The sequence below is a fragment of the Aethalodelphis obliquidens genome, unplaced genomic scaffold (genome assembly GCF_003676395.1).
Source record: "Aethalodelphis obliquidens isolate GAN/ISIS:26980383/991018 unplaced genomic scaffold, ASM367639v1 scaffold113, whole genome shotgun sequence".
Lineage (NCBI taxonomy): Eukaryota > Metazoa > Chordata > Mammalia > Artiodactyla > Delphinidae > Aethalodelphis > Aethalodelphis obliquidens.
The window spans coordinates 516959-541161 of record NW_020838057.1 but is presented as its reverse complement, the minus strand read 5'-3'; the positions used below and the strand labels follow the sequence as shown (position 1 = coordinate 541161).

Here is a 24203-nt window from a genome sequence, read left to right as displayed (position 1 = left end):
CTGATTGCTCCTGCATTACCTGAATTCTCTGACAACTGGCCCCTTCATGGAACCTGGGGAAGTCCAGATATACTCTCTGGCATCTTCAGAATTTCATTATTTATTAATATTTTAGGGCAAGCTCTTTGCAGAGAAGGAAAATATAACTAAACTGTGCTCAACCTTGAAACAACCAAAGACGGAGGCAGAGTATTCCATTAATTCGTGTTTTATGTGAATGTTTACTGTGCAGAAATCTTTGGTGGATTGTTATAGTGGGGGTTTGAGAGTTTCCATATTTGGGGGGGTCTGGCTGGGGTTTTTATATGGGCTGGGATATTATTATTATTTTCCCTATTCATCAAAATAATGGGCTCCCACTAGCTGAAACTTCACTAACCAACATGTTTGTAAGATCAGACTATTCAGATAACAAGGGATGACAGCATTTGATATTTTCACCAGGTGAATGCTTTATTTCAATAAATATTTAATTTGGAGGGAACAATAGAGGGATAAGGCGCTCTTGTTTGTGTTCCCAAGACCTCACTTAATACAAAACTCACACATTCAAGTCTTGAGTTTCCCACAGGGAAAGATCCAAAGTGGGTGTGGGAAGGGGCCAGGAGTACATGCTCACAAATCACAACTCTTCAGACATTAGAGGGTGGTGTTATTTTAATTCTCCATTTTATTTTCTCGGCATTAACTCTAATAACTCTCAGAAACCCTCATATAAATGGACAGCAGAGTGCAGCACAGTGGTTATTAGAATTTCTTCACAGCACTTCACTACAGCTAACTTCTGTTCCCAAGCAACTGATCAGGGCCCATCTTTCAGCCTAGTCTAGCTTCACTATCGATTGTCTGCAAATGACCGCACGTTGTAAGAGCAACGAACACCAGTCACCCAAGCTGTGATGCCCTCATTACGTGGCTCAGACCTGAGACGGCAGTGCTGTGACGTAGGGACAGCATACTCACGACGTGCTTCACCAGTCAGCCTTGAAACCGTGGGAGGTTTTGTTAATTTTTTTTTTAACTTGGCGGGAGGCGTAATGCTAAGCAGAGATGTTATTAACATTTTTATATCACAGTATCTCACATTTGCTTGATTCATTATTTTAACTTAGAAATGAAAAATCTAAATATAGTAATGAAACTATTTTTGTCTTTCACAGCAGACAATCATTAGAGTACATGTAAATGTGAAGAACTAGGATAAAAATCTCTCATTTAGAAAAAACCCTAAGAAACTGAAACATAAGTTAAAAATGGCTACTTCCAAGTCATGAAAAGAAATAAAATACTGATAAACGATATGACATACAGGACCCATGAAAGCCAGACACGAAAGGCCATATATTATATGATTCCCTTTATATGAAATGCCCATAATGCACAAATACAGAGAAAGTAGATTAGTGGTTGCCAGGATCTGAGAGCTGGGGAAACAGGGAGTAACTACTAATGAGTATAGGGTTTCTTTTTGGAATGATGAAAATGTTCTAGAATTAGATACTGGTGATGGCTGCAGAGTTCTGTGAATATACTAAAACCCACTGAGCTACATACTTTAAAAAGTTGAACTTTATGGTACATTAATATTTTAATAAAGCTTTTATTAAAAAAATTTTTTTAAGTGGCTGCCTCAAGTAAGGGGGCTGAGCAAGAGGGGAGGAGGGAGATGACACCTGTCCAACATCATGAACTGTGCTGCCCTATTTCTCTTGGGAGCCACCCTTGTGCCCTTACAGTCACGAAGTCCTCCTGCTTCGACTCCCTTATACCTCTCAGATCTGGCTTCCAGGTGCTGGTCAGACTGAAGCCTGATACGCCAGCCTGCTTCCCACAGCCCCCATTCTTTCCACTCCCCTGCCAGAGGCAACTTTCCAGCCACATTCTAGACCCTGGTTCCTCCTGCTTCCAACACTTCTGAGGCTTCTCATTACCACCAGGATGGAGACCCAGCTCGGTGGCGGGCATTCAGGATGCGGCTGGGTTTGTCCTGGCCTCTTTGGCCTAAAATCTAATTATGGCCAGCCTTCACCCAGATGCTGGTCATGTGGTGTGTCCCCATGGTGCTACAGGAGGCCAGATTCCTGCTCAGCAGGCTATGCCCACCCGGCTGATGTGTCCCCTTTACCCCTTGGCTCAGGGGTGTTCTATCTCCCAGGCAGCCTCCTCTCCACAGCAAAAGGACCCCAGGTGCTCTGTGCCCCACGGCCTCTATGCAGACTCTCCCAAGGCATCAGTTGTGCTCAGCTCCTCCAGGGCTCAGGGCCTCCCTAAGCACCTCTGGCTTGTGTCCTGAACCACATGTGCAGCACTAGGCAGATGGTGAGGTCTCAGCAGTTGACTGAACCACCCTGGAAAGTGGCATGGGAGCTCCTCAGGATGGGGGCTAACACTTCACCTTGTTCTCCTCCCAGTAAGCACAGAGCTCAGCAGACATCATCAATCTGAGTCAGGCACTGAATACATGAGGGAAGGTGGGAGGGAAAAAGAGGAGGGGGATGCTAGCCAGAAGAGGGTTGCCCCTTATCCACCAAACAGCCCACAGCACAGCTGGGGCCCGGGACTCTGAACAGGCTGGTTGACAGTGAGGCTGCAAGTCATGGAAAACAGAATTCTCCCGACCTGTGCTCAGGAATCAATAAACTTCTAGCTGATTCCTTCTTTACCCAAACCCTAGCTGTGGTAAACTGAGGAAGTACATCGACTGGGATGGCCGGGAACACCCTGAACACCTTAGGGAACAGGGCAACCCTTCACAAAAAAGCAGAAGCCCCATCTCACCTGGGCCTGGGCTGTCGGAAGCCTGGGGGCCCTCCTTCTCTCCTCAGGGGTCTTCTCCACGCACCAGGTAGAGTCCTGAGGACACAGAGCTGGGGGAGGAAAGTGAAGTCACAGAGGCAGTTCTCCCTCCCAGAAGTGTGACCACATGAGTCCCACCTCCTGACCCTGTCCTTCCCCTTTGGGCAAGGGAAAAACCCTACCTCCTCATGTTATAGATGAAAGCAGTGGGGCCGAGAAATTAAAGAATGTGCCTAAACACAGGGACAATCTCCCCTTGCTGAGGTACTGTCTTAGACAAAGTGTCTCTTCACAGACTTTCTAGGCCTGAGCCCTAAGTCGCCACACATTCATTCTCATGCATCCTGTCCTGGAGATATCATCACACTGTACCCCCCAGTGGAGTGTTCTGGTCCCTCTCTGTTCCAGCTCTGCCCAGAGACAGAGCTGGACCAGACCCCACGCCCCCGGCCCCCTCCTCCCCAGCTCTAATTCCCTGGCAATGGCAGGTTACTGCTGGGAGAGACCACAACATGTTAACCAATGTGGCTGATGGGGACACAAGTTGTTTTTTTGCCACACCATGAGGCATGTCGGATCATAGTTCCCCGACCAGGGATGGAACCCGCATCCCCAGCAATGGAAGTGTGGAGTCTTAACTGCTGGACCACCAGGGAAGTCCGGGGACAAAAGTTCTTGACTCACCCCAGGAGGCCCACGGGTCAACAGCCGCCATCCCCCAGGACTGGTCCGTAAAGATACCTGCATCAGAGGATCCGGTTAGGACAAGGAAAGGAAAGAACTGTGACACCAATCCTAGTGACTAAAGGCTACAAATGGAAAAGGAGAACTGTCTCACTAATGCGCAAAACAAAATTCCATAAGTAGAGACCAAGGACGTGTGAAACAAACCCAACATAAGCTAGATTTATAGCAGAAATGCACAGGTGGGTCACTTTCAGGAATTTTATTGATATGACACAGCAACAGAACAATTAAGGACAGAACTACTTAAATAGGCTGGACAGGTATTTGATAAAATTTAACATTACTTAATTTTTAAAAAATATTAGTAGAAAGATACTCCTTTGATATCTTTAATGACAGATACATGAAAGCTCGCTTAAAGATAAAACACACCACTGACGCTATTTTAACATTGTTCTTATATCATAAAACACTGCTATATAATAAGAAACAATAATAATAGTAAAAAAATACGGGAGTAGTAGAGAAATTTTGGTTGTACGTACGACTGTCACACAAATCACTAGAAAATCTCTTAAAACTAATGAGACTTCTCAGGAGATGACTATGAAATACACAAAAATTACACTGACTTTAATACAAACAACCAACTTTTTAAAGAAATCTCAGTTCTAATTCTATACCAAGACAGAGAGACCCCCCCCCTCCCCAATCCCAAAAGCGCTCAGCCCCTCTCCAGCACATCATTGCTGGGGAGGCCCAGAAGAAACAAGATTTGTACTCACCCCACGAAGCCCACGGGTTGATGGCTGCCATCCTGCAGGATTAATCCACCAGGAGCTTGCCCAGGAGCAGTGGATTTGGGTGATTACTGAAAGCAACTGCAATACCCACCTAGTGATAAAAGTGTAAAAAGACAAAAAATGGTCTTTCCTCACAGAAGATCCAGTGGGAATAAAGAGAACACATCCACAGAAACAAAAAGACTCCTACAGAGCATTATAAGAATACAATTTACATGTCAAAAACATAACAGAATTTCTTAAGAGAAATGAAGGGTGACAAGAATTAGCTGAAAAATGGGCACGTTCCAGAATAAGAGAGCAGAAATTTGTCAACAGTTCTCAAGAGACAGCTACTGACAAGGACAAGGTAGCTTTTCTGTTGATTTAACGAAAATTACTATAAAATCTACGTACAACCTTCACATGTAAGTGGCTGTCTAGAGCAGAAAGGAAGGAGGAACGGGGGAATGAATGCTTAATGGGTTCAGGGGTTTTTTCCTTGGGGGTTGTTATGAAAATGTTCTGGAATTATATAGTGGTGATGACTGCACAACGTTCTGAAAGCACAACAAAATCACTGACTTGTACGATTAAATGGTTAATTTTATGTTACGTAAATTTTATCTTTAAAAAAAAAAAAATCCACCTGGAAGACCTACCAGGCCCAAGTCTGTCTGTCTCTGCTGGTGCAGAGGCCAAAAGAAAGCCGGGTTTGGAGCCCAGACCATCCCCAACTCCCTAAGTTCTAGGCTTATTTATGCAAGTCCCGCACCTCTCTGAGGGCCCGACGCCCATTGGCAGAGCTCTGCGGATTCCTGGGAGAGTGCACAAAGCGCTGGGACGCCCACTGGGCACCAGGGGCACCGGGATCTGCGCCCGAACTCCAAGTCGGCACACTGAGTATTCTGCACTCTTGCCTGCAACTTGACAAAGTCCTCGGTCACTGTACGTTTAAAGGAGCCCTGGGCTGTTCCCAACCCACTTTTGACTTGCCTCTGCGTCAGATGAGAACGGACTCGTACGAGAAACGCCCGCCAGGGAAGGAAAGGTAGACTCCCCGGAACGGCCTCGGAGGGGTCCTCGCCTCCTGCTTCCTGGCCTCCCGCCCCGGATTTCCTCCGCAACCCTGCCGCGGGTGCGATGCTCTCAGCCCGTCCCGGGAACGGCCGGACTCACCTGGTTCGCAACCACCGGCCTCGCACCCCTGAGGGCCAGTGCCCGCCGCTCCTCGCGGGCGACTTAACAAGCTCGCGTTTGCTTCGCCGGGGACGTTCGGCCCGGCTCGCCCGTGCGTCTGGGGTTCCCGCCCGGAGGACAAAGGCCCGACGCGCAGGGCTCACCCAGGCCCGCCCAGTTGTTCCAGCGCGGCCGCGAGGCCGTAGGCGGGCCGAGGGACCTGCCCTGGCGTCGCGCCCGCCGCGAGTGTAGGCGTCGGCTCTCTCCACCCGTTCTCCCGACCTCCCGGCCAGCGGCAGCGGCAGCGGCAGCAGCAGCAGTAGCAACCCCACGAACTGGGCGACCGCCTCACCTCAGCAGCGGACAATGGCGGTCGCTCCCCCCACCCACCCCGGCCCGGCGTCGACCGGGACGCGCCGCGCAGGCTGCTGGGAGTGGTAGTTCCAGACGGAGCGCTTCCGGTTAGACCTTGGCAAGTTCCTGGAGGTGCTCGGCCTCCGAGTTCCTCCTTCTAGGGATTTACCCGGACCGCCGTGCCAGAGACCTCGGCGAGGCGGGCGGTGCTTTCCCAGCGGCGGACCGCGCTCCCCAGCCACCGCTGCCTGACGTTAGGGGGCCTCGGTAAATCGCCGGTCGGCGAGCCTCAGTTTGCCCGTCCGTAAAACGGCGGATTGCTGTAGCCGCACTTAGCGGTGGGTACTTGGTTGAAGTCTGAGCACTTTCCTTTTCGTTCAGTAGTTAAAAGATTGTAAGGAAGTGGTTGTTAGGATACCCTTTTTGGACAAGGAACCTAATTTTGAGCTTCCCCTCACATATGAAGCCCTACTCCTTGTTACCGAGACGAATTTGAGTCCGCTGGACCGAGGCCTCCTTCCCAGCTGTGTTGGGGGTGACCCTTGCTCAGAGCTCCCTAGCCCCTTCCTCCTTGCTCCTTATTCGCCATGCCTGTTCATTTCTCCACCCTAGTTTCGACTGATTAGTTGGGGGGACAGCATGGTGGTCAGAGAGTGGCCAATTGCAGAGAGCCTTAGGGGCATCGGAATGGCTCTGGCTGTGAGCCAGGGCATGGTTCTGAGCAGAGCAGTCATGGGCTCTGGCCTCCTCAAAGGATCACTCACTGTGGCTTCTGTGTGGAGAGCAGAGTTAAAGAGGGTGAGGGAAGGACCAGAGTGACCTTTGTACCAATGCAGTAATCAACGTGGGTGGTGATCCGTGGTCAGATTGTGGAAATGTTAGCGTTCAAAAGGTAGCGCCAACAGGCAGTAGGTTAAAGGTTGTGCATCATGGGCTGCGGTCCAGTCTGTAATACCCAGAACAAGGAAGGGCATGGAGGAGGCCTCTCAATGCAGAGCAGTTCACCAGGGCCCGGTGGGGAGTGGGTTACAGGTGTGTGATGATACTGCTTCCCTAATACCCAGGCCCTCTCCTACTTCAGGTACCCCAGCTTGTTGGATGCTACCTCGTTCTCTCTGTCACGAGGTGGCAAACGCTGGGGCGAACAGCCATCTTGGATGCCACATTATGGAAGTCTGGGCTACGTCTGAGCTGTTACTGAGGTTTCTGAGTGGGGAGAGACCAGAGCAGTAGGAGAATCTAGGTTGTCTGTGGACATGCCCTTCCTCTGAGAGGTGCCCAAAATGTGGTCACTCCATGCCACGTGAAGGGCTTCAGCTGGTTCCATTTCCTCATAACCAGATAAGAATGAAAGGTAAAGGGGGGGCTTCCCTGGTGGCTCAGTGGTTAAGAATCCACCTGCCAATGCAGGGGACACAGGTTCGAGCCCTGGTCTGGGAAGATCCCACATGCTGCAGAGCAACTAAGCCCGTGTGCCACAACTACTGAGCCTGCGCTCTAGAGCCCATGAGCCACAACTACTGAGCCTGCGCTCTAGAGCCCATGAGCCACAACTACTGAAGCCCGCGCACCTAGAGCCCATGCTCTGCAACAAGAGAAGCCACCGCAATGAGAAGTCTGCACGCCACAATGAAGAGTAGCCCGCACTGGCCACAACTAGAGAAAGCCTGCACGCAGCAAGGAAGACCCAGTGCAGCCAAAAATAAATAAATAAAACTTAATTAATTTTTTTTTTTTTTTTTAAGGTAAAGGGAGGAGGAGTCCAGGATACATTACTTGGAATAAGTAGGGTATTTTATGAACTGGGTTGTAGGGTCGCCAATAGTATAATAACTAGCACAAGTCAGCTAGACTTGAAGTTACCTTATGCTCTCAAATCCTAGGATTAACTCATCTTCTCCAGCTAAGAGTCCAAGAGTCACTAAGGTCAACACTATGGGATTCTGAGTCCCCCCAGAAGGACGTCAAGATGCTTCTTTACTGCTGGTGACCATGCAGAAGCTCCCCCTTCCACAGCTTTTCTTTGCCACCAGTTCACCATTCAGCATCCAAATTCTCACATCTCTGGAATTTAACGTTAGACGTCTGCTCGTTTTTCTTTTAAGAAAAACATGTAAAATATAGTAAACTCGTCAGAGATTCAATGAAACCCTGTGAACACACTCCTAAGCTAAAAAAAAAAAATCAACCTACAGGCTGAAACACCTGTGTTTCCCTCGCCAATAGAAACCCCCCCTTCCTCCAGAGGCAGCCACTATCCTGAATGAGATGTGGATCACTCCATACATTTCCTGAAACTTTACATGCCTGTGTTCGAAAGCAATACAAAGCACGTTTTGCATTCATATAAATGCATAAGATTTCATCTGCAACTTGCATTTTTTGCTCCATATATAAGGAAAGATTTATCCTTTCAGTGTTTTTTTTTTTTTCCGTGTGGCATGTGGCATCTTAGTTCCCCAACTAGGGAATCGAACCCGGCCCCCTGCAGTGGAAGCATGGAGTCCTAATGCATTATTTAAAAACTGCATTATTATTATTTTTGCATTATTTTTAAAGATTATGTTTTTGACGTGGACCATTTTTTAAAAGTCTTTATTGAATTTGTTACAGTATTGCTTCTGTTTTATGTTTTGGTTTTTTGGCCATGAGGCATGTGGGATCTTAGCTCTGTAACCAGGGATCGAACCTGCACCCCCCTGCACTGCAATGCAAAGTCTTAACCACTTGACAGCCAGGGAAGTCCCAACAATTGCCTTTTTATATGCTTATAATGAACAACTGGAAATTGAAAATAGTAAAAATACCATTTACCGCAACATCAAAAAATATGAAATACTTAGGGATAAATGTGACAAAAGATGTGAAGAATTCATACATTGAAAACAAAATATTGCTGACAGAAATTAAAGAAGACCTAAACAAATAGAGAAATATACTTGTTTATATGTTAGAGGACTCAATATTGTTAGGATGTCAATTATCTTCAAATATATAGATTCAATGCATTTCCAATCAAAATCCCAGCAGGAGTTTTTGTAGACATGGACATATGAAAATGCAAAGACCTAGAATAATAAAAACAACTCAGAAATGAAGAAAATTGGAGAGTTAGCACTATCTGATCTCAAAAATTATTATAAAGTACATAATCGAAACAGCATGGTATTGGTATAAACAGATACATCAATGAAACAGAATATATAGTTCAGAAATAAACCCATACATCTATGGATAACTGATTTTTTACAATGGCACAGAAGGCAACACAGTGGGAAAAGGATAGCCTTTGCAACAAGTAGTACTGGAACAACAGGATATCTATCTTTATTTATTTTTTTTAAAAGAACTTTGATCCTTAACTCACACTGTGTACAAAAATTAAAGTGGATCAACAATTAGAACCCAATTTTTGAAAAAAGAGTAAAATATTTTCATGAAAGAAGATGGGCAAATGACAAACAAGCACTTGAAAAGATGCTCAACATCAATAGTAATTAGAGAAATATAAATTAAAACCACAATCAGTGGCTTCCCTGGTGGCGCAGTGGTTAAGAATGCAGGGGACACAGGTTCAATCCCTGGTCTGGGAAAATCCTACATGCCACAGAGCAACTAAGCCCATGCACCACAGCTACTGAGCCTGCGCTCTAGAGCCCGTGAGCCACAACTACTGAGCCTGTGTGCCACAACTACTGAAGCCCGCGCACCTAGAGCCCATGCTCTGCAACAAGAGTAGCCACTGCAATGAGAAGCCTGCGTACCGCAATGAAGAGTAGCCCTTGCTCACCAAAACTAGAGAAAGCCCACACGTAGCAACAAAGACCCAACACAGCCAAAAATAAATAAATTAAATAAATAAATTTATTTAAAAAAAAAGGGCTTCCCTGGTGGCGCAGTGGTTGAGAGTCTGCCTGCCAATGCAGGGGACGTGGGTTCGTGCCCCGGTCCGGGAAGATCCCACATGCCGCGGAGCGGCTAGGCCCATGAGCCATGGCCGCTGAGCCTGCGTGTCCAGAGCCTGTGCTCCATAACGGGAGAGGCCACAACAGTGAGAGGCCCGTGTACCGCAAAACAAAACAAAAAAAACACAACGAGAATCCAATACACATCTACTGGAGTTGCAAAAATCAAAAAGACTGACTATACCAAATATTGATGGGGATGTGGAGGAACTGGAACTCTCATACTTTGCTGATGGGAATGTAAAATGGTATAACCACTTTGAAAAACAAAATGACAGTTTCTTAAAATGCTGAACTTACACCTACTGTATGATCCAGATGTTTTAATCCTATTTATCGAAAAGGAAATATATGTCCATACAAAGACTTGTACACTATACTAGTGTTCATAGCAGCTTTATTTGTAATAGCTCCAAACTGGAAACAACCCAGATGTCCACCAACAAATGACTGGATAAACAAATTGTGGTAGATCCATAAAATGGAATACTAGTCGGCAGTAAAATGGAATGACCTATTGATACATGCAACAACATGGATGGATATCAAAATAATTATGCTAAGTAAAAGAAGCCAGTTCCCCCTCCCCCAAAAAAAAGAGTATGCAACATATCATTCCATTTATATACAAGTCTAGAAAATTCAAGCTAATCTATAGTAACCGAAAGCAGACCTGTGGTCATTTGGGAACAGAGGAATGGGGAAGGATGTGGAGAGGTAGGAGGAGGGACTTCAAGGGGCATGAAGAAACGTGCGGGGGTGATGGTCATATTCATTTTCTTGATTGTGGTGATGGTTTTACAGATTTAAACGTCAAAATTGGAACTTCCCTGGAGGCCCAGTGGTTAAGACTCAGCGCTTCCATTGCAGGGGGCACGGGTTCAATCCCTGATAGGGGATCTAAGATCCCACAAGCCGCATGGCGTGGCCAAAAGAAAAATAATTTTTTAAAAAAAGGTCAAGGGGGGCTTCCCTGGTGGCGCAGTGATTGAGAGTCCGCCTGCCGATGCAGGGGACACGGGTTCGTGCCCCGGTCCAGGAAGATCCCACATGCTTGCGTACCGCAAAAAAAAAAAAAAAAAAAAAAGTCAAGTGGACTTCCCTGGTGGTCCAGTGGTAAAGAATCTGCCTTCCAATGCAGGGGACGCAGGTTCGACCCCTGGTCAGGGAACTAAGATCCCACGTGCTGCAGGGCAACTAAGCCTGTGCGCCTCAACTAGAGAGAGAAGTCCGCGCACCCCAGTGAAGGATCCTGCATGCCGCAGTGAAGATCCCGCGTGCTGCAACTAAGACACGATGCAGCCAAAAATAAAATTTTTTTAAAAAGGTCAAAATTTATGAAATTGTACACTTTAAATACGTGCAGTTTATTTTTATTTATTTATTTTTTTGGCTGCGTTGGGCCTTCCTTGCTGCGTTCGGGCTTCCTCTAGTTGCAGTGAGCGGGGGATAGTCTTCATTGCGGTGCGCGGGTTTCTCATTGTGGTGGCTTCTCTTGTTGCGGAGCACAGGCTCTAGGCACAAGGGCTTCAGTAGTTGTGGCACGCAGTCTCAGTATTTGCGGCACACACGCCCTAGAGCGCATGAGCTCAGTAGTTGTGGCTCACAGGCTCTCGAGCACAGGCTCAGTAGTTGTGGCGCATGGGCTTAGTTGCTCCACAGCATGTGGGATCTTCTAGGACCAGGGATTGAGCCCGTGTCCCCTGAATTGGCAGGTAGATTCTTAACCACTGCACCACCAGGGAAGTCCACGTGCAGTTTTATTATGTGTCAATTATATTGCAATTAAGCTGATTAGAAAGTCTTTTAGGAGAAAATACAAGCTACTATTTTTAGGACCCAAACATAGTTGGGATTTTGAACTGAAGACATAAAACACAAACAATGAAAGAAAAAAGACATTTTTAAAAATCCTTCTTTTCTTCAAAAGACACCATAAACAAAGTAAAAGACAGGACTCCATGCTTCCACTGCATGCACAGCTTGAGGAATCCCAGTTCCCCCACCAGGGATTTGAAGCCAGGCCACGGCAGTGAAAGCACCAAATCCTAACCACTAGACCACAAGGGAACTCTCTGCAATTAATTTTTTTGAGTACTTAGGATTTTTGTTATTTCAACTGTTTAAAAAACAACAAAAACAAAATGGAAAAAGATCTTTCCAAAATAACTGGATATTTACCTAAGGAAATTATTCTCACATAAAATCTCTAAAAGAACATCATTAACAACAACAACAAGAAAAAGTTACTGTGGCCAATAACACTGAAAATATTCCTCTTTTTATAGCAAAACCCAGGCCATGGCAGTGACAGTGCTGAACCCTAACCACTAGACCACCAGGGAGCTCCCTGCAATTTTTTTAAAAAAATATTTATTTATTTGGCTGTACTGGGTCTTAGTTGTGGCATGTGGGATCTTCGTTGCCACGTGCCAGATCTTTAGTTGCGGCATGTAGGCTATGTTAGTTGCAGCATGCAGGATCTACTTCCCTGACCAAGGATCGAACCTGGGCCCCCTGCATTGGGGGCGCAGAGTCTTAACCACTGGACCACCAGGGATTTTTGAATATTGATCTTGTATTGTGCAATCCTGCTATACTCACTTGCTAGTCCTAATAGTTTTTTTCTTTTTGGATTCCATCAGATTTTTACATTGAAGATCAGTTAATCTGTAAATAACAGATTTTACTTCTTCCATTCCAATACGGATTCCTTTTATTCCATTTTCTTGCCAATTGCCTTAGCTAGAACCTCCATTACAATGTTGAATAGAAGTGGTGAGATCAGACATCCTTGTCTTGTTCTCATCTTAGAGGTAAAGCATTCCGTTTTTTACTATTGAGTGTGATATTACCTGTAGGTTTTTGTAGATGCCTTTTATCAGGTTGAGGCAAGGGACATGAAAGAACTTGCTAGCGTAATAGAAATGTTGTGTCTTGATATGCATTTGTCAAAAATGATTCAATGGTGCCTCTAAGATATGAGCACTTCACTGTTCTGGGTACACAGCAAAATTCTAGGCTAAGGGGATTCTCAGGATGAGAAAATTACTTTTGCACTTGGAGTTCTTCCTGCCCCAAGTTTGGGGCTCTGTTCCACCCGCTCACTGTTGTCCAGGGCTCTGCTGCTCTCTCCTTCTTTGTTCAGAGTTGCTCTAGCCAATTTTGAGGCCTACCTGCACCCAGACAAGTTGCTTGTCCCCAGCGTGCTCACCTGTGAAGGGGCCACCTCCTTGAAATGCACCAAGGCTTCCTTGCTCCCAGCCCCTCTTTGGTAGTGTACCATAGGAGAGTATAATTTTTAAACTTTGTTTTACTCATTGTTACATTGGGAGCTAAGGTTGTTCATGCACTCCTACATCTTCACTGGAAACAAGTTTGATGTTGTCATTTTCTTTAAAGCTACCTCTGTGATTAAAATGTAGTCAGGGGGAGAATCACAGGTGAGGGCCCCAGTAAGCTTTTCCATGTTAAGGATCTGAATCTTAAATTCTGGATAAAATGGGAAGACACAGGAACTTTCTCCACAGAGGCTGGCATGACAGGAGTTAACGTTTCAGCAGGAATTCTACCTGCTGTTTGAAGAATAAACAGGTAAACAAATCTTTGCAAACTCTGATAAATGGTGTGACGAAGGATCAACTAGGTCTGGTTGGTCATGAATGTCCTTTCTAAAGTGATGTCTAAGCCCAGACCAGAAGGATGGGTCTCAGCTTCCCAAAGGTTATGCTGGGTGGACTGTGGTTCCAGATGGAGGGAAAAACATTTGCAGGCACCTTGCCAAGATTCCAGGAACCAGAACAGGGCCAGTGCAAGCCAAGCAGGGTGAACACCTGGGACAGTGCTACGGTGGGAGCATTCAGAGGCAGGCAGAAACCAGACACAGGCTGAGAAGTTACTTATTCTGGGAACTGTGCTGAATAAGTAAGCTGCATGTGTATCAAATGGTACACATTCACTGTAAACAAAATCGCTTAGGAAAAGGTAGAGCAAACATTGCTTAAAAGTCCCATTACCCATAGATAATCAATGTCAACATGTGGGTGACATTCTTCCACAGAGTTCCCCTGAGATTTATGGTTTCATAGAGTTGGGATCATCCAGGTTGTTATGAGCCTAATTTTGTCTCCCAACAATATGCCATTTAATTTCTGCACCACAGTTACTTAAACATTCTCCTATTGGTGAGCATTTCTTATTTTGCTGTTACAAACCGTGCTATAACAAAGGTCCTAGGGCCGTGTGCGTTCATAACTGGGCAGTTATTTCCACGGGTGAGACTGCTGAATCAACTCATGAGCATACTTTACATATGGACACTTCTAACCTGACCACCCTATAAAGAGGGGGCACCCATATAACCATCCATGGGTGCTGAATAATAGGGTCAATTTCCCTACTAGTTTTGCCTACATCCAACACAGTCTTTTAAAATCCTTGCCAGTCTTTACCTGTCAGTTAGCCTCCTGGGACTGAATTTTCTGCAGTCTAAACAGAACTTCCTTACTAGGATTTTTGTATTAAATGAGGTTACTTAGACTGAATGCTTGGGATACTGCCTACCTCATAACAGGTGCCCAAGTATATACTTTTATCATTTTTATTTATATCTCTTTGATTATTGATGAGCTCATACACTTTTCCATGTATTTATTGTCCATACGTACTCCTTTTGTTAGCTGCCTGCTCATACATAAGGACTGGTGAGCAACCTTGCCTTGGTCCTTCCTGAATGGAACAGGAACGGCTCTAGATCAGGAATTGGCAAAGCTTTTCTGGCATTTTGGCTTTTCAGGCCATGCGACCTCTTTCACAGCTACTCTACCTCATAAAGCAGCTACCGACAACATGGAAATGAGTGGGTACATGCTATGTTCCAACAAAACTTTACTTACAAAAACACATGGGCCAGATTTGGCCTGTGGGCCCTAGTTTGCCAACCTCAGCTCTAGTGCCACCATTAAGCCTGATATCATCATATTATAAAAATACTTTTTCCGGGCTTCCCTGGTGGCGCAGTGGTTGGGAGTCCGCCTGCCGATGCAGGGGACACGGGTTCGTGCCCCGGTCCGGGAAGATCCCACATGCCGCGGAGCAGCTGGGCCCGTGAGCCATGGCCGCTGAGCCTGCGTGTCCGGAGCCTGTGCTCCGCAACGGGGAGAGGCCACAACAGTGAGAGGCCCGCGTACCGCAAAAACAAACAAACAAAAATACTTTTTCCGTTACCAGGGTTTTTTTCTCCCCCGAAATAATAAATATTAAGTTTTATCAGCTTCTTTTTCATTAATCATTGAGATGACTTGTTTTTCCCCACTGCTTGATTAAAATGGAGCATGGTAGTCATATATTTCCTAATACAAAGTACCCGTTTACTGGAGTGATTGTTCCTAAATCCAGGTGTACTCGCTGTAATGTCTGATCTGGAACTTTTGCATTAATATTCCTGAGAGATATTGGCCTTTTTCTTTCTTTGAGCTTTGACAGACTGGTATCACAAAAGAGGTAGCATTCAACTCTCTATATGTTCTGGAATAGTTGTATATCAAAGAATTTTCTATTTCTTGAAGGTGGAAATAATTCAGTGGTAAAATAGCTTGGGCTTGAAATTTTGTGGAGTAATTTCCTGAGAACTTTTTCAATTTATTCTGAAATGTTTCGTCTATTAGGTTTTCTGTGTCTTCTTCAGTCAATATTATGTTTTTCTAGAAAACTATCTTTTTCGTCTAAGTTTTTCAGGTGTGTTAACACAAAAATGTACAAATCTTATGATATAATTTTCTCTATGTTTATTTCCCTTTTCATTCCCAATGGTGCAAATCTGTGTGTTATTTTTCTTGATCCTGTTAGTTTGGAATTTATAGTTTGTTTTTCTCAGAATCATCTTTTACCATGTATTTTCTCCTTTTATCACTATTACATCCTTGTTTCTGCCTTGATTAGAAATATTTTTTTTCTAATTTCTTGTGATTAGCACTAAATTTATTTCCATTTCTTCTTGTTTTTGCTACTTTAGTGCGCCCATTTCTAATGATTCAGACTGACATTTGAGCTTCTTTCTCCTCCTTGTTTGTTTGTCTGTTTGTTTTTTGCGGTATGCTGGCCTTTCACTGCTATGGCCTCTCCCGCTGCGGAGCACAGGCTCCGGACGCGCAGGCTCAGCGGCCATGGCTCACGAGCCCAGCCGCTCCGCGGCATGCGGGATCCTCCCCGACCGGGGCACAAACGTGTGTCCCCTGCATCGGCAGGCGGACTCTCAACCACTGCGCCACCAGGGAAGCCCCTCCTCCTTGTATTTTTATTTGTTGTAAAACTGTAACAATTTTTAGAGAAACATAAAAAGGCCCAGTATTCCCAGACTCTTATTAAATTAGCTATGTTCATTTCTGTTTTCTTCTAAGCCCTTGTCCAGATGCACACATAGGATAACACAGCCACAACAATTCTGCACTTCTCAGTACACATTACAGGTGCTTTCCGTATTTCTACACAGTGTTCATAATAACAGTTTATGGTGACTTCCTGAAACAAATTAGAAGTACTCTAACTTTCTAGCACTGGAGAACAAAGAAGTAAATCATAGCACTCTGGCTCTTTGAAATAGTACATTCAGTCTTTGAGTCAAATATCATCAACCTATTCTGACTTCTCAGCAACGGCCTTTCCCACACTGGTTGATTGTATTAACTAGTATTATTGAAGGGAGTTTTGATTTTACTAATTATTTTTCATTGGCAATTTACCCAGGTATCAAATACCACCCAGTCTCAGCCCTTCTCTGGAAATGGTTAAAAAAGACAAAATCTACATATACTTGTACAGCTTTTGTGAATTAAAATGAAATGTGTAATTTCCTCCCCCTGGTATGAGTTCTTTGGTGCCCAATAAAGTTAGAATCTTGATTGAAAGCTTTCCTACACTGATGACATTCATATGGTTTCTCTCCAGTGTGTGTTCTCTTATGTTGAGTGAAGGATAAATGAAAACTGTAAGTTTTCCCACATTCATTACATTTGTAGGGTTTCTCTCCAGTATGTGTTCTCTTGTGCACATTAAGATTACACCGTCCACTGAAGGATTTTCTACATTCATCACATTTATAGGGATTCTCTCTAGTATGAGTTCTCTGATGTACATTAAGGTGAGAATTTTGGCTAAAAGATTTTCCACATTTATTACATTTATAAGGTTTCTCAAAAGTGTGAATTCTCTGGTGCAAAATGAGGTGAACACTCTGCCAGAAAGATTCCCCACATTCATTACATTCATAGGCTTTTTCTCTACTGAGATTTCTTAGATGGTGAGAAAGAGATGAAAGCTTCTTAAAGGCTTTCCCACATTCATTACATTCATAGGACTTCTCCCTACCATGAGTTCTCATGAACTGAGAGAGGTGTGACCTATGGGCAAAAAAATCCCCACTTTCCTTATATCCATAACATTTTTCTCCAGTATTAATTATCTCATGTGTAGAAAAGCATATGCTCTGGTTGGTATATTTACCATGCTCATTCAACTTACACAATTTTTCCAGGACTTTTCCACATGGATTGCCTTTACAAGATTTCTTTTCTACCAAGATTTCCTGATGATTCTGAAAAACAAAATTATGCTGTAAACTGTGAACCCCTGAGTCAGTTTATTAAAATGTTCCTTGATAAGAAATCTCTGTGAAGAAACAAAGTCGGAATAGAAGCTGCATTTCCCCACAACTTCAGCATTTTCCCAATCCCCATCCGGGGTCACTAGTTGCCCTTGTTCATATTCCACTGGCCCCACACTAACACTGTACATCTTCTGCTTTTCGGATTCATCCTCAGATTTCCAGTCATCTGCTATGGTAGAACACCAGGAATCACCCATTGTGTATCTTTCCAGGTTCATGATGCTGGGTAATCTGTCACCAGAAATGGCCTCTGTTGATGGTGACTCTTGGCTTTTAGGTCTGCTTCCATGCTGGAAGGAAATGAAAAACAGATGCTTGGGAAGAAAAACTCCTAGAGTGAGAATGATGAGATAAAAGCAACAAGATGTGCACAATACAAGTAGATGTTTTTAAATATCAACTAAGGGAACAGATGGAACTTTGAGAAGAGAAGCCACAAAAGGTACACACAGAACAAGAGGAATCCACAGGAAGACTGATCAGCTAAAAAAGTCGTCAGCAAAACAGGGGGAGAAGACATATTAGGGGAAACATCATGGAATAAGCAGACATCGCCAACATAAAATATTCTGAACAGCCACCCCTCTTTAATCCTTAGATATCTCCAAATTCTGATCCATCTCCCTAGTTAGGTCCATTCCTCCTGTAACTGACATCATATTAACCTTCCTAACAAACAAGTTTCACAATGTCAAGAGGATACCTCTTGATCCTCCCAAGCACTCAGAATCAGGGTCAAACTACCACAGCTCTCCTTGTTACATTTTCTGCTGGATTTCTTTAGTTCTCCCTGTAAGTGACCATTTCCCCCATTAACACACAATTCCTGTCTGTTTGAGGCCTGTCTGTTTTGATTCCCAAGTCTCAGGTGACAGCAACCCTTCCCTTTCTTCTCATCATTCAGGTCACAACTCCCAGGTAACCTCCTCTAAGAGACCCTCTCTGACCTCCCCTCCTACATGGGTTACTCCTCATTTTCCAGCTCACTGTCCTGTTTTATCTGCTGCTCAGCACTGGTTAGCGCTATTTAACATCACCTTGTTCGTTTGGTCCTTTATTGTCTGCTCTTCCCCAGACACCAGCACAGCACTGGTAGCTCTGTGGGTGCCTGGGACATGTCTGTGAGGTGGACAGAGGGTACACAATTGTGCTCCTGCCAGGCGGGGAGGCCTTACATTCCTGTCCACAGGGAGGAGGCTATGGAATTGTCTGTGAGGAGGGCTTTGCAAAGTCAAGCAGAGCAAAGGAGGGGACCCAGAAACCTGCAGTGGGTTTCTCCATGAGTCCTTAGCTGGACCCTAACTGCAAATGTATTGGAAAAGGCTCTCAAAGACCTGGCAAAGAACAGCTGCTAGGTTTCTGAGCAGAGGTTTCAGGAGTTACACAGTGTTGGGAGGCATTAGAGTTCTGACCCAGCTTGGGCAAAAGAACATCAGTAAGCACCCAAGGCATTCAGCTGAAACCCTAGAAAGCTACATCCCAGAAGGAAAGACCATGCCCAAGAATAAGGGCTACACCCAAGGATTAAGCAAAATCAAAGTAACTCTACCTTAATCAATCCTAAACCAAGCCTCATCAGGATTAAGGTGATTTGTAATTATTTAACCACCTACCAAACAAAATTCACACTCTTTAGTAGAAGATAACAATCTATATTCCCTACAAGGTATCATCCACAGTGTCCAGTACACAAAAAAATGACTAGAATCAGGAAATGTAAGAATCAGGAAAATGTGACACATAATCAAGAAAAAAAAAGTCAACAAAAACAGATATCCCAAACATCAGAAGTAGCAGGAAAAGATTTTAAAATTATTATAAACATGATAAATAATTTCATGGAAAAAAAAGAAGAAAAGAACCAAAACAAATTCTACAACTAAATAAAAATATAATATCTGACGTAAACCATGAATGCACTTAACTGCAGTCTGGACACAGTAGAAGAAAGGATTGTGAATTAAGGCAGTAGGTGGAAACTTTATGATGATACAAAGGAAGTGAAAAGAATGTAAAAACAGAGCATCTGACACAGGATTAACGTGTAACGTGTAATGTTAAAGCAGAGAGACAGAAAGCAGCAGAAGGCATATTTGAAGAGATGTGGGAGACTTTTCCTAGATTGATTAAAGGCACCATCCTATAGATCCTACAAGCTCAGCAAACTCCAAACAGAATCATTTCAAAGAAGACCTCACCTAAAACATCACAATCTGTTGAAAACCAAATAAAAAGTAAAAATCTTAAAAGTAATCAGAAGAAAACAACAGATTATATTCATGGAACAACAAGAAGGAAAACAGCTGACTTCCCACAAGAAACAATGGAAACAAGGAAACAAAAGACAAACACCTTATTTTTTATTTATTTATTTTTTTTTTGCGGTACGAGGGCCTCTCACTGTTGTGGCCTCTCCCGTTGTGGAGCACAGGCTCCGGACGCTCAGGCTCAGTGGCCATGGCTCACGGGCCTAGCCGCTCCGTGACATGTGGGATCTTCCCGGACCAGGGCACAAACCTGTGTCCCCTGCATCGGCAGGCAGACTCTCAACCACTGCGCCACCAGGGAAGCCCCAAGACAAACATCTTTTTTTTTTTTCCCCACATCTTTATTGGAGTATAATTGCTTTACAATGGTGTGTTAGTTTCTGCTTTACAACAAAATGAATCAGTTATATATATACATATGTTCCCATATCTCTTCCCTCTTGCGTCTCCCTCCCTCCCACCCTCCAGATCCCACCCCTCCAGGTGATCACAAAGCACCGAGCTGATCTCACTGTGCTATGCGGCTGCTTCCCACTAGCTATCTACCTTACGTTTAAAGCTGAAAGAAAAAACCTAAAATTTTATATGCAAGAAAAAAATCCTTCCAAAATGAAGGCTTAATAAAGACATTTTTAGGCACGCATGCGCATACATGCATACACACACACACACACACACACACACACAAAGTGGAGAGAATTTTTCATCATCTGAGCATATCACAAGAAATACTACAGCATGTTTTGTTGTTGTTTTTACATAGAGTAGTTTATTCCCTATCACTCTACAGTCATAAGAAATGATATAACAATAAAACTGAAAGGTAACTAACATAATACTGATGATGAAACTCAATAACAAAGCAGGTACCTGAAACTGCTATTAACTCTTGACCCTCTATCTTTTCACTACTGCATTCAGCCAACATTCCTTACTAGTACTGGCTTCTATCAACTGCCTGCATAACCTGGGTTTTAGAAGATTACATGTCTAAATAGAAGCCTCTCCCCTTCCACCATTATCCTTCATAACAGCAGGAGTATAGGTATGTGCATTTATTTCCTGGCAAATGTGCTATCCCTAAGGTCTGATATTTATAACATTAGCATTTAAATTTTATTATTATCTTTCAAAAACTATTCTTCTGTTTGTTAAATCAATTATCATCGATGTTAATTTTTTATCTACAGGTAATTTCTGTTGCTAATACTCTATGGTGATAGTAAAGCAACCTCAAAACTCTAGCATAAGGTTACCCTCTGAGAGTTAATCTAGTAAAATTAACAAATAATGACTGAGACTCATCATCTGTATAAATAAGCAAAGTGTCAATTATTGTAAATGTCTGCCTCAATCTCAACCAGGGTAACGGCAGTCTGATCTTGGGGAGAAATTACTGATACGTGATGTTAAGTAAGAAAGCTAGAACCGAATCAGTACAAGAAAGATCATAATAATAGAAGTAACTTGGATGGTGGTATTTACAAAGCACTGAAATCTGGCATGTTACATCTGTTAGATATATAACCTGATATATAACAAATATTTACTGAGTTAAGTAATCTGAACTGAGAATAAAGAAGCCAGATATGGTGATAATGTAGTCCTTACCCTAATAGATGTTTACTGTTCAAGGGCAACAACCTGCAGAGAAAATCTTATGATTCTGACGTTTGACATCGTATTTTTTAGCATGTCATTACACACTTCAATGTATGATAAATACAGCTAGTAAAGTCATTCTAAATGACAGTCTCCGGGGGAAACTATACATGAAAACCAGATTTCCATTTTACCCCCTCCCCACTTAATTTCCATTTTTTTAATGTAACTTTTTTGTTGAGCCCGTATTAAACACTTACCAAAACAGAATCAAAAAAGTGAAAGGTCACAGGCAGTGTGGGTTTAAACTTTAAAGCACCAAACCCAGAGACACAGGAACTGAACCATCAGTTCTAATCTCATTAATTTGTTTCCTGTAGATGCTCTCTGCTCCCTTAAAAACAGTTCATGAACTGCACCTCCCTCCCAGAGAGAAGTGAGACACATGTGGGAGCCTCATCCAGGCTGGAATGACAGAAGAAGCAGCCAAGACTTTAGAATGATGACAGACTCATCTGAAGTCTCCTCCGGGTACAGTAAGTTTTTTAGCCTGAAAGGAAACCATCAAAGACAGAAGCCTGGGTCTGCAGAAAGGAATGAAGAGCAACCCCAAAACTAATTAACTAGGAAAAAAATATTGTACAAAATTACTTTTAAATTTCTTTAAAATGCTGGTGACCGTACAAAGCAAGAATAACAACAATGCATAGGTCTCCCCTGGTGGCACAGTGGTTGAGAGTCCTCCTGCCGATGCAGGGGACACGGGTTCGTGCCCCGGTCCGGGAAGATCCCATATGCCGCGGAGTGGCTGCACCCGTGAGCCATGGCCGCTGAGCCTGCGCGTCCGGAGCCTCTGCTCCGCAACGGGAGAGGCCACAACAGTGAGAGGCCCGCGTACCGCAAAAAAAAAGAAAAAAAATGCATAATGGACTTATATAATATGTAAAAAGTGATATATACGACAACAGGGAAAACTGCAATTATACTAATATATAAGTTCTTACATTAAGTGGCATAATATTAATTCCAGGTAGATTATTATAAAATAAAATTTGTATTGTTAACCTTAGAGTAAATAAAACATAAGATTATACAATATTACAAAGACATAAAGCTAAGAAGAAATAAAAGGAGATGAAATGGGATAAATACCCAATTAATCCAAAAGAAGGCAGAATGGAAAAACAAAGTTACAAAGACCAGACGAGACAAACAGAATAACAAGGTGGCAGACATAAACCCAAACATATCAGTATATAATAAATACAAATTTACTGAACAAATTAAGAAATAAGACTGCCAAAATGGATTACAAACAAAACCCAATTAAATGCTGTTTACAAGAGACTCACTTTAACATTTCAACAGGTGAGTTGAAAGTAAAAATAAAGAAAAAGACATGTGGGACTTCCCTAGTGGTCCAGTGGCTAAGGCTCTGCGCTCCCAATGCAGGGGGTCTGGGTTCGATCCCTGGTCAGGGAACTAGATCCCACATGCAATTTTTGCATGTGGCACTGAAGATCCTGTGTGCGGCAACTAAGGCCCGGCGCAGCCAAATAAATAAATATTAAAAAAAAAAAAGTGTATGTTCAATAGGAAGACCGAACAATCTGCCATGTCATTAAGCCCAGTAACATAGCTTCAAAATACATAAAGCAAAAATTGATAAAAAATATTCAGAGATACAAACTACTATGTATAAAATAGATAAGCAACAGGATATATTGCACAGCACAGGGAAATAGTCATTGTTTTCTAATAATTTTAAATGGAATATAATCTATAATACTGAATCACTATTTTGTACACCTGAAACTAATATAACATTGTAAGTTAACTATACTTCAATAAAAAAATAAAGTTACGCTAGCTTCATAAAAACTTTAAGTTTTCATCACAAGAAGTAAAAAATTATAGCTATGTGGTGATAGATTTTTAACTAAACTTATTGTGGTAAGTATTTCAAAATATATACATATATCAAGTCATAATGTTGTACAGCTTAATGTAATACAATTTTACATGTCAATTATATCTCAATAAAACTAGAAAAAGAAAAAAGAATTGATTTAAAAAAATAAAGAAATCCAGTAATGGTTGGAGATTTTAACACTCTTCTGTCAGTAGCTGACAGAACAAGCAAACAAGAAAATCCATGAGAATAAAGTGTGCAACACAACTAAGCAACTCGACTTAATTGACATTTATCACGCACTATGCCTAACAAGAGCAGAATACACATTCACTAAAATAGATCATATGCTGTCTCATAAAGACATTTCTCAATAAATTTAAAAGGACTGGATACATACAGAATATGTTATTTGACCACAATGGAATTAATCTAGCCATCAATAATAAAAATCTCCTCATATTTAGAAATTAAACAGTGTATTTTACAAATCAAAGAAGAAATCGGTTTCATATATTCAAAGAACTGACCGCTAATGAAAATATAACATATGAAAATGTGCAGGATGCAGTTAAAATAGGCTTAAGGGAAAATGTGTAGCTATAAATGCAAGCATCAGAAAGGAAGGATTAAAATTAATGACCCAGAGACTTCCTGGGTCCAGTGGTAAAGAATCCGCCTTGCAATGCAGGGGACACGGGTTCGATCCTCAGTCAGGGAACTAAGATCCCACATGCCACAAGGCTGCTAAGCCCACATGCCCCAACTACTGAGCTCACGCGTCTCAACTAGAGCCCACATACCGCCAACTACAGAGCCCTGGAACATGTGCGCCACAACTAGAGAAGAGAAAACCCTCACGCCACAACTAGAGAGAAGCCCAAGTACCACAACGAAGAGCCCGGGCCACAAGGAAAGATCCCGCCTGCCTCAACAAAGATCCCGCGTGCCACAACTAAGACGCTATGCAGCCAAAAATAGATAAAATAGATAAAT

General features: G+C 43.2%; 3 protein-coding genes across 3 annotated transcripts in view; 1 reads left to right on the top strand and 2 right to left on the bottom strand.

Annotated features, from left to right (window-relative positions):
• ZNF606 (zinc finger protein 606) overlaps nt 1-24203 on the bottom strand; it is a 52761-nt gene that overhangs the window by 13109 nt on the left and 15449 nt on the right. The window contains 4 exon segments of the mRNA XM_027097372.1: nt 2779-2867; nt 3481-3537; nt 4269-4377; nt 17282-17716. Coding sequence (XP_026953173.1) covers nt 2779-2867; nt 3481-3537; nt 4269-4299 — 177 coding nt within the window. The 5' untranslated portion in view covers nt 4300-4377; nt 17282-17716.
• On the top strand, nt 4810-7245 carry LOC113615137 (translation initiation factor IF-2-like). The gene is made up of 3 exons (XM_027097210.1): nt 4810-4852; nt 5170-5259; nt 5516-7245. The coding sequence occupies exons 1-3, from the start codon at nt 4810-4812 to the stop codon at nt 5908-5910; spliced, it is 528 nt and encodes a 175-aa protein (XP_026953011.1). The 3' UTR covers nt 5911-7245.
• Nucleotides 16593-17141, bottom strand: LOC113615136 (zinc finger protein 391-like). Its single transcript, XM_027097208.1, has one exon. It carries the CDS (start codon nt 17139-17141, stop codon nt 16593-16595), a length of 549 nt encoding a protein of 182 aa, XP_026953009.1.

Coding starts and splice junctions, on each gene's coding strand:
- LOC113615137 (XM_027097210.1), top strand. CDS start 4,810: ATGACTGCACAACGTTCTGAAAGCACAACAAAATCACTGACTT. Junction 4,853..5,169: donor CACAACAAAATCACTGACTT/GTACGATTAAAT, acceptor CGGCACACTGAG/TATTCTGCACTCTTGCCTGC. Junction 5,260..5,515: donor TCCCAACCCACTTTTGACTT/GCCTCTGCGTCA, acceptor CGACTTAACAAG/CTCGCGTTTGCTTCGCCGGG.
- LOC113615136 (XM_027097208.1), bottom strand. CDS start 17,141: ATGAGAACTCATGGTAGGGAGAAGTCCTATGAATGTAATGAATGTGGG.